Source organism: Prionailurus viverrinus, chromosome D4 (genome assembly GCF_022837055.1).
Source record: "Prionailurus viverrinus isolate Anna chromosome D4, UM_Priviv_1.0, whole genome shotgun sequence".
NCBI classification, from domain to species: domain Eukaryota; kingdom Metazoa; phylum Chordata; class Mammalia; order Carnivora; family Felidae; genus Prionailurus; species Prionailurus viverrinus.
In genome coordinates this window covers 20,722,261-20,732,185 of record NC_062573.1, presented here as the reverse complement: position 1 = coordinate 20,732,185, position 9,925 = coordinate 20,722,261, and the positions used below count along the sequence as shown (strand labels likewise).

Below are 9,925 nucleotides of genomic sequence, written 5' to 3'. Positions count from 1 at the left end.
TTCAAATGGGTTTAGTCAAAACTCTTCCAGATGTTCACACAATTAGACTAGCCTTACTTTCTAATAGATAAGCAATACCTTACAACACAGATTCATTTTATCTGCAATGATTATATAACTTTGTAAACTGCTTCCAAAAATCAGTAAAAGTTTTAATTTTCACATATAATTTCCCCCAATGTTGCCTTTCCCTGTTACCAACTCAAAGCCTTTTCTCCTTTCATTGCCCATTTCCTTCTATTCTGTATTATTTCATTAGACTAAGTAACTGAAGCACTGACCACAAGCAAATACAGTGAGAATATTTAAAATTTGGATAGAACTTATCTTTTGATAAGATTATAATTTCATTTCCCTTAGATTAATTTTTTTTTCTTTACAGTCTAGGCAGATGGAGACCCAGCTTATTCTTACAGTTTTGAAATGAAACAAGTTTCAGATTACTAGTAGAGTGTGAGATGATTTCTTTCTTTCTGCTGGAATTAGTCTGTTTAGGGTAAGTAAAATGTTTGATTTATCTTCTTTAAAAAAAAAATCTCTGATGCTTTTTTTTTTAAACATTTATTTATTGTTGAGAGGGTGCGAGCAGGGGAGGGGCAGAGAGACAGGGAGACACAGAATGTGAAGCAGGCTCCAGGCACTGAGCTGTCAGCACAGAGCCCGATGCTGGGCTTGAACCCACAGACTGAGATCATGACCTGAGCCGAAGTTGGACGCCTAACCAACTGAGCCACCCAGGTGCCCGAAATCTCTGATGCTTTTTATGTTGTTCTATTGGTATTAATAATTGATTTAATTATACCTCAGAATGATAGTGGCATACACTATGGAGATGTTATAAAGATTACTTCATATGTACTATTTTTTTAAGCCCACGGACAAAACACGTATTTTGTGAAATTTAAGACTGTTGAAATGTAAAAACTTTTGGGAAATAATATCCAGGTTCTTCCCCTAAATTCTTAACACTATAATTCCAAATATAAAGGAATATATAAAAAGTATGGGAAGAATCAGCTGAAACATGAAAGTATAAATAATCACAGGTATTGCTTGTTTTTCTTTAGTTTTGCTAGAGATCTAAAAAACCTTTCTCTATGGAAAGTACTTACTTAGAAAACTACATATAAAAAGTATTTTAGCAAGTCTGTTCTTTCTTGATAAGTAATGAAATGTAGAGATTTACTATAGTTTTCCCACCTTCTGAACACTTAATGTTTAGGAAGGGGCTTCTAACATCCAGCAAAATGCCTGGTACATAGCAGATACCCAAAAAACATTTGTTAAATGAATGAAAATGAGCAGATAAATATTCAGATTTTTAAAAAATCAATTTAAGGCTCCCTTGGTAGTGCACACTCCCATGAGGCTCTCATCTATCTAGCAGCTCATTATGTATTTCTAATTTTCTGGTGCCAGCATGATCTATTGGACACGTCAAATAAAAAATGTGCCAAACTAGGGGCGCCTGGGTGGCACAGTCGGGTAAGCGTCCGACTTCAGCCAGGTCACGATCTCGCGGTCCGTGAGTTCGAGCCCCGCGTCGGGCTCTGGGCTGATGGCTCAGAGCCTGGAGCCTGTTTCTGATTCTGTGTCTCCCTCTCTCTCTGCCCCTCCCCCGCTCATGCACTGTCTCTCTCTGTCCCAAAAATAAATAAATGTAAAAAAAAAAAAAAAAAAGAGAACTTTGTATTAAAAAGGGTGAATAATGTATGTAACTTAAACCCTTAAAAAATTGAACTTAAAAAAATGTCTTGAGGACCCAAGAGTCAAAACTTTACATGAGTTACATTTACCAAAATTATAAAATTTTTAAATAGTTCTTTAGGTTTTCGCTTTAAAAGAATAAATGTGCTAAATGTTAACATGAGTCATGTATTTTTTAATTCATTATGTATGTTACATTCATCTGCCTATTCTGCTGGATCTGGCACACCCCCCAGCACGACGGAGCCAGACCCTTCCCTACTCGGAGAACCAAGCCCTGCCCGGCAGGAGCAGAAGGGAAGCTGCTCGCCCCGCCCACCCGCTCGCTCGCTCGCTAGCTCCCTGGACACGCGGCTCCGCCCCAAAGCGCGTCGGCGCCGGGTCCCAGGGCGCACGCGCAGGCTCCTCCTGGTCGCGCGGGAGGGCGCGCGTCTGCGGCGGCCCCCTTCCCCCCACCCCTCGCCGCGCCCGGCAGGAACCCGTCGCCGGGTTTGCTTCGGCTGCCGGGGTCCGTCGTCGTCATGGACTCTCCGTGGGATGAGCTGACCCTTGCCTTTTCTCGCACGTCTATGTTTCCCTTTTTTGACATCGCTCACTACCTGGTGTCTGTGATGGCGCTGAAGCGTCAGCCGGGTGAGTGCGGGGAGTCTCAGACCGGCCCCCTCAGGGTACCTCTCGCGAAGAGGACGGCTGAACGGCCGAGCTGCCGCTGTCCCAGAGTCCTATAGCCGAGCTGGAGGGGAGGCGAGAGCCGATCCGCCTGACCCCTCGAGCGCAGATGGGGAAACTGAGGCCGGGAAGGGTGGTGACCCCGGTACTCGTCAAAGGAGGCGCGACGTAGGGTCCGCAAGGCCGCGCCGGGGGCGGGTGACAGGGCAGCCGCTGCCGCATTTGGGAGCCCGGGCACTACTTGCGTCCGCCCAGGATGTGCGCGGTCTCTCGGCGGTGCCGCCATCTCCTTGGAAAGTACGGTGTTTAAAAGTCACCTGGGGACGGAGCTCCCTGAAACAGCGTGTGGCACTTGGTCGCTTGGGATAATGAGTAGTTAATGGACTGTTCCGCAGTCATGAACGTTGTATCGACACTTAAAGAGCCTCGGGCAGGCACACCAGTATTCCCCTTAACGCCGCGCTCTGTCATCTTGCTGGACAAAGTGATTGCTGGAAGAGAGTGGATTCCCATTTTCCATCGTGTGAGTGACCTCTTACCAGAGTCATTTCGCATAGTTTCACTCTCTGTAGCCTGGGGGTATTGTCTTAATACAGGATTTTGAGTCTTTTTTGAAGTCTATACGATCAAGGAGCAGTATTTCCTTTCTTGTATTTTACATTCAGGAGATGTTTGCTCCTATATTGCTTTACTCTTGCAGCCATTCTACCGGCCTTTTCGTTTTATGGATCTCTTCTTTCTTTGTGGTCAGGCATTTATCTTCTTTTTCTCCTTTCTGCCTGCTCATGCTGCCTGGTCCTGTAGAGTTCATGAGTGAGGGCTTGAGGTGATGCTGTACCTTCTACCGACTACTGTTGTCTGTGTGTGGTTTTTAAAACTGTTTGGTCTCAGAAATATTCCTCATTTGCCTTGATGTCTGTAGCTCAGTCAGAATCATTGTTCGTTAGAGGTTTTGACCTGGATAAGGTGAATATTGCATTAAATCAGGACAGATAGCCTGCATAAGAAACGGTTTCCTTGATTTGAAAAGAATTATATTATTATGTCACATCCACGAGTTGAAATTTTCTCGTGTAGGCTAAATCACCTTCTCAAAGTGTGGTCCAGGAACCCTGGGGTTCCTCACACTTCCAGATCAAAATCGTTTTCATAACAACACGCAGATGTTCTTTGTCTTTGTTATGCTATTTTTCTCACAAGTGTACAGTGGGGTTTTCCAGAGGCTACATGACCAGCGATACTCTAGCAGATTGAATCCAGAAGCAGATATGAGAGTCCAGCTGTTTTCTATTTGAGGCCAGACATTAAAAGGGATTTGCTAACATATAAAACAGTGTGACTTTTCTCACTAAATGTTTTTTGCTTTGGAAAACAGTTATTTTTCATAAAGAGTACATAATTTATGTTAACATGTACATTTATTATTTTTAAAATGAGTACATAAGTACTGTAGAATTTTCTCAGTTAACAATCCTGTAACTCACATAAATAAAAGCTCTTTGAGGTCTTGAAGAATTTTTTTCAAGTCTTACTTAAAAATTTTTTTATTTATTTGTGAAAGAGAGAGAGTGTGTTGTGTGTGTCTGCATGTGCGCGGGTGGGGGAGGGGGTTGGGGGGAGGGGCAGAGAGAGACACACATAGAATCTGAAGCAGGCTCCAGGCTCTGAGCTGTCAGCACAGAGCCTGACATGGGGCTCAAACTCACGAACCGTAAGATCATGACTTGAGCCGAAGTTGGATGCTTAACTGACTGAGCTACCCAGACACCCCATTAAAAATTTTTTTTAGTGTGTATTTATTTTTGAGAGAGACAGTGCAAGCAGGGGAGGAGCAGAGACAGGGAGACACAGAATCCGAAATAGGCTCCAGGCTCTGAAGTGTCAGCACAGAGCCCAATGCAGGGCTTGAACCCACAAACCATGAGGTCATGACCTGAGCCAAAGTCAGCCGCTTCACTGACTGAGCCAACCAGGCGCCCCTCAAGTCTGACTTTTTAAAGGTTTAAATTACGTATCTTATGCTTTTAAATATAAAATTCTATGATTTTGGATAAGCACAGATATGTACCTACCACCATTGTCAAGATACAGTTTGATCACCCACCCCAGATTCCTTCTTGCTTGTTTGTGGTCAGCTCTCCCTCAGCCATTCACCTGCTCCAAAGTTTATTTTTATTTTTGAGAGAGAGACAGAGCGAATAGGGGAGGGGCAGAGAGAGGGAGAGGGAGGATCCCAAACAGGCCCCGCACTGTCAGCACAGCCCGACACAGGGCTCTAACTCACAAACTGGTGAGACCATGACCTGAGCTGAAATCAAGAGTTGGACCACCCAGGCACCCCCAAAATATTTTATATTCCAGTACCAGTACTTGTAAACAGGTAAAAATGATAGAATTCATACAAAGGAGTGCTTCTATTTAAGCATTTACCAGAAGTGTGTTAGACTGCCTGTATCTTCCGCATTATTCACTATTACCATTTTTTAAAATATGTTGTCATTCTGATGATCAGGAAAATAGTTTTCATTTGCATCTCTCATGGTTACTGAGTTTGTGCTTCTCAAGTTTATTGACAATTTGTATTTCCACTTATTGAGCTGATCATTTTTTTTTTCTGATTTGAATTGTAATACATTTTTTTAAATGATGAATTGGGGTGCCTGGCTGGTTGACTTAGAAGAGTGTGCGACTTGATCTCAGGGTTGTGAGTTCAAGCCCCATTTGGGTGTAGAGATTACTAAAAATAAATAAAAATAAAAACTTAAAAGAATGAATCATCCTTACATTCTTGGAATAAACTGTACTTGTTTGAGGTATTATTTTAATTCATTAGGGATTTTGATTTGCCAATACTTCATATAAATTTTTACTTAATTGGAAACTTTTTTTATCCCTTATTGCCTGATTCTCTAGAACTCAGACCTGTGGTGCAATAAAACTGCAATTCACCTATGTAGTACCAGGATTCTTCTTATCTTTATTTTCTTGAGCATGTTACTCCTTCAGACTCTTGACTTTTTGGGATGTACTCTACCACTGCTAATACCTCACTCCTCACTTTCCTACCATTTACATCTTTTATGTCTCTACCTAGATCTTTTAAAATGCTAGTGGAGACAAGAGGGTAAAGGGGATTAACTTTTTCTTTCTGTGGTGTGGATAAGGATAGCATCCCATTTTTGTTTGGTTCAGGTTGTAGGCCTTCAAACCCAAGGAAGGTTGATGGTTTTCCTCTCCTTTTCCATGTGACTTGTGCTTCAAGCAAAGACATCAGGGTATTTAGTAAATTGGATTTTTAAAATTTCTTAATATACCTCCGTTTGTCAAATAATTAAATTTTAGTTCTTCCTAAACCCTGGTATCTGATTATGTATAGTTTTAAGTTTTGCTAGTAGGATAGATTTCGTTTGTTTTCCATTTTCCTGGGTATTTTATTAGAAGTTTGAAAACGGTGCTGTGAGGGCTCTTAGTCAGAAACCACTTAGCACAAATTTTATTTCTCTTATCTTACATTAAAAAAAATTTTTTTTAGCGTTTATGTATTTTTGAGAGAGACAGAGTGTGAGTCAGGGAGAGACAGAGAGAATGGGAGATCCAGAATCCAAAGCAGGCTTCAGGCTCTGAGCTGTCATCACAGACCCGGAGGCAGGGCTCAAACTCACAAGCCTTGAGATCATGACCTGAGCCGAAGTTGGACACTCAACCGACTGAGCCACCCAGGTGCCCTTCTTCTCTTACATTTTTAATCTGCCTTCTCGGTCTCTTTTCTTATTTAAATCTTCATTAAAATAAACACATTTCTTCAATCGTACATTCATACCCAGTTACTCTTTTCTGTAAGACTTCGTGAAAATTTAATCTACAATTATTTGTACTTGATTTTTACACACAAAATCTTTTATTTTACTCTTAATTCTCCTACTGCTGTTTTGCTCATCTCTCTCAAATCACAGGGAGTTCAGTTAAGTAAATATTCACGGAAACTCCACTGCATATCAGGCAGTATTTTAGATGTTGAGGATACCAAGATGAAAGATGCTCTTGTAGGGGCGCCTGGGTGGCGCAGTCGGTTAAGCGTCCGACTTCAGCCAGGTCACGATCTCGCGGTCCGTGAGTTCGAGCCCCGCGTCGGGCTCTGGGTTGATGGCTCAGAGCCTGGAGCCTGTTTCCGATTCTGTGACTCCCTCTCTCTCTGCCCCTCCCCCGTTCATGCTCTGTCTCTCTCTGTCCCAAAAATAAATAAACGTTGAAAAAAAAAAATTTAAAAAAAAAAAAAAATAAAAAAAAAAAAAAAAAAAAAAAAAAAAGATGCTCTTGTAGCCCTAAAGGAACTCAGCTGTGCTGTTGTCGTCGTCATCTTTTTTTTTTTTTTGATAGTGTCACATAAGGTTGCACTACCTTCCTATACGATCATAATATTCATTTCAGATACATGCAAAAGCATTTTAGTATCTTGATTGTAATCCTCAAACATCCTTTTAAGGTAGGTATTATTGAACTCATTTTACAGATGAGGAATACACTTACAGGAATAAAATAACTTTATTTAAGTCACATAGGTTAATAAATTATGGAGCTAGTTCTTCAGCTAATTCTAAAGTTCTCAAATATTCTGTGCTCTCTTTTTGCAGGTCCATTTAATGTTTCTGGTTTCTCAATATTTAGCGATTTCTTAATAAGCTTTCATTTGACATGGTTATTTTCTCCCATGATTTCTGTCATTTCCTTATCACCAATGAGGTTTTCCTTTGCTTTCAGGAATTAAATCCAGGAATAAAGCTTATTAGTGTTCCTTCTTCTAATTTGTGGGAGGTGAAAGTATTCATGTATCAAGAATTTGTCAGTTCTAAGGATTCTGTAAAGGTGGCAACATTGTTTTGCTATCTTTATGAATCCACACATAAAAACATACAGAAAAGTACAAAAATCATAAATGTACAGCTCAATGAATTTCCAAAATGAACACATCTATTTAATCAGCATCCAGATAAAAATAGAACATTCATGATACTCCAGAAGCCCTTTTTGTTATGTTATGCTTTACAAAGCCAAAATATGTTCTGCCCAGTGTGGGATGGAAAAAGCATGTTTCAGAAATGACAGTTTATTTTTTTTTCAACGTTTATTTATTTTTGGGACAGAGAGAGACAGAGCGTGAACGGGGGAGGGGCAGAGAGAGAGGGAGACACAGAATTGGAAACAGGCTCCAGGCTCTGAGCCATCAGCCCAGAGCCCGACGCGGGGCTCGAACTCACGGACCGCGAGATCGTGACCTGGCTGAAGTCGGACGCCTAACCGACTGCGCCACCCAGGCGCCCCCAGAAATGACAGTTTATAATTTACTTCTATTAGTTTAAAGAGTCTTACTTAAATATTTTTAATAATTTTTAAGTGAAAGAATATTTGATTGACCTGACATAAATTATAGGCCAGAGTGTGGTGTGGTAGAAAGAGCTCATAAAATCAGGAGACCAGTGTTAAAACTCTGTCAGTAGCTTGGGATAAGAACTTAAAACCCAGTATTTTATCTGTGCAGTGATGAGTAGGCTGGACTAGAACACCAGCTGAGCGGTGTTCCCTTCTTAGGAGTCTCAGTTTTAGCTCTAAAGAGATCTTTGTTCAAGCTTCTATGTTCTAATAATTTTAATCCTTTGTTTCCCCAGCAGCAGTAAACTACTTTTTCTAGTTGATACCTCTGTGATACTATAGTATTTACTTTTTACATTTTCAACAATCTAGTTAACAATTTTATAATTATGTCTTTATAGTAAATTCTCTGTTAAAATAACTGTGTATTTTCTCTTTCCTGACTGGACTCTGACTGGTACAGAATCCTAGCAATGGAGTTTAACTTCCTACCTTCTGTTTTGCATATGTTATATTAAGATATTTAAACTATTGGCTATTTCCTGCCCATAGATCCAGTCTGTATAATGTCATCAGTATAGTGGGCCAGTGTGATGTTATGTGGATTCTCAACATGATAAAAATTTCTGGACTTTGTTGGAGAGCAGGAGAGTTGACATAGACCTAAGGCAAGACTGTGATAATATACTGTTTACCTAGCCAGATAAAAGCAAAATGTTTCTGGGATTCTTTGCAAATTAATATGGAGAAAAAGGACTTGCTTACCAGGTTATAGGGATTATGTTGATTTGTTCCAGTAAAAATACTGCATCTTGAATACCAGTTGCAACTGGAGTCACTACCTGTCTACATTTATGATAATCCACAGTCATTCTCCAAGATCCATCTGCTTATGTATAGACCAAATAGACAAGTTAAATGGGATGTGATAGCTGTCACCACGTTTTCATCTTTGATGTTTTTGATTATGGCAACCATGTTTGTGGTATTGCCTTTTTTTTAAGTTTATTTATTTATTTTGAGAGAGAGAGAGCAGAAGCAGGGGAGGGGCAGAGAAAGAGAGAGAGAGAGTGAGAGAGAATCCCACTGACTCTGTGGAGCCCGATGTGGGGCTTGAACTCATAAACCATGAGATCATGACCTGAGCAGAAACCAAGAGTCGGGACTCTTAACTGACTGAGCCACCCAGGCGCCCCTCTGTAGTACTGCTTTTTAAAAATATGGGCTGCCTGGGTGGCTCAGTTGGTTAAGCGTCTGACTTCCACTCAGGTCATGATCTTGCAGTCCATGAGTTCGAGCCCCGAGTTGGGCTCTGTGCTGACAGCTCAGAGACTGGAGCCTGCTTCGGATTCTATGTCTCCTCCTCTCTGCCCCTCCCATGCTCATGCTCTGTCTCTCTCAGTCTCTCAATAATAAATGTTAAAAAAAATTTTTTTTAAATACCTTGATGAAGGGAAGAAACTCTAGGGGCTTCTACTTGAATGTTTCTACCATAATGATCCTTACTCCTGGATCAGAGGATTAATATGGGGATTGTGTCAGTTGCCAGCTATGTCATAGTTATACATTAAAGAACTACAAGGTGAGTCTATGGATTTACTTGGCCCACTATGATTCAAACTTGATCCAAAACTGAAAGTAGAACATGACTTTATTTTCTAGCTTTTTTTAAAAAAAATTTTTTAATGTTTATTTATTTTTGATAGACAGAGCACAAGAGGGGAGGGGCAGAGAGAGAGGGAGACACAGAATCAGAAGTAGGCTCCAGGCTCCAAGCTGTCAGCACGGAGCCCTACGCAGGGCTCAAACTCCCAGACCGCGAGATCATGACCTGAGCTGAATTTGGACACTCAACCGACTGAGCTACCCAGGCGCCTTTATTTTCCAGCTTTCATTTCATGATGAAAAGTATTTTGATTTTAAAGCCCGTAAGTGATTATGAGTGCTTCAAAACTGATATACTTTGAATTAGAGTCAGGTCTCAATGTGACAAATTTTGCTAAGTTTTGGGGAAAATAATTCTATTGATAGCATATCACAAACATCTTAAGGTAGGACAGAAAATGTTTTTGTCCTTTCAGTGTCAACATGTTAAAAATAAAATAACATATCCTAGTTAACACAGCTTGTTTCTTAGATAAAAGAATATATCTTTGTTTTAAAACTGAGAAGAAACTGGGGC

At 40.7% G+C, this 9,925-nt stretch overlaps 1 protein-coding gene across 3 annotated transcripts in view; it reads left to right on the top strand.

The window, feature by feature from the left end:
• The first annotated feature begins 473 nt into the window (after positions 1 to 473).
• Positions 474 to 9,925, top strand: part of TMEM38B (transmembrane protein 38B) — a 53,972-nt gene continuing 44,520 nt past the window's right edge. Inside the window, exon 1 of one of the 3 annotated variants that reach the window (XM_047831017.1) lies at positions 474 to 496. Coding sequence is in view for 1 of the 3 variants with exons in the window: in XM_047831014.1 (XP_047686970.1) it covers positions 2,229 to 2,340 (112 nt within the window). In the remaining 2 variants the exon portion in view is untranslated. Of the gene's footprint in view, positions 497 to 2,104; positions 2,341 to 9,925 lie in introns of those variants that run through there. The other 2 variants (XM_047831014.1, XM_047831016.1) reach the window with 2 other exon arrangements.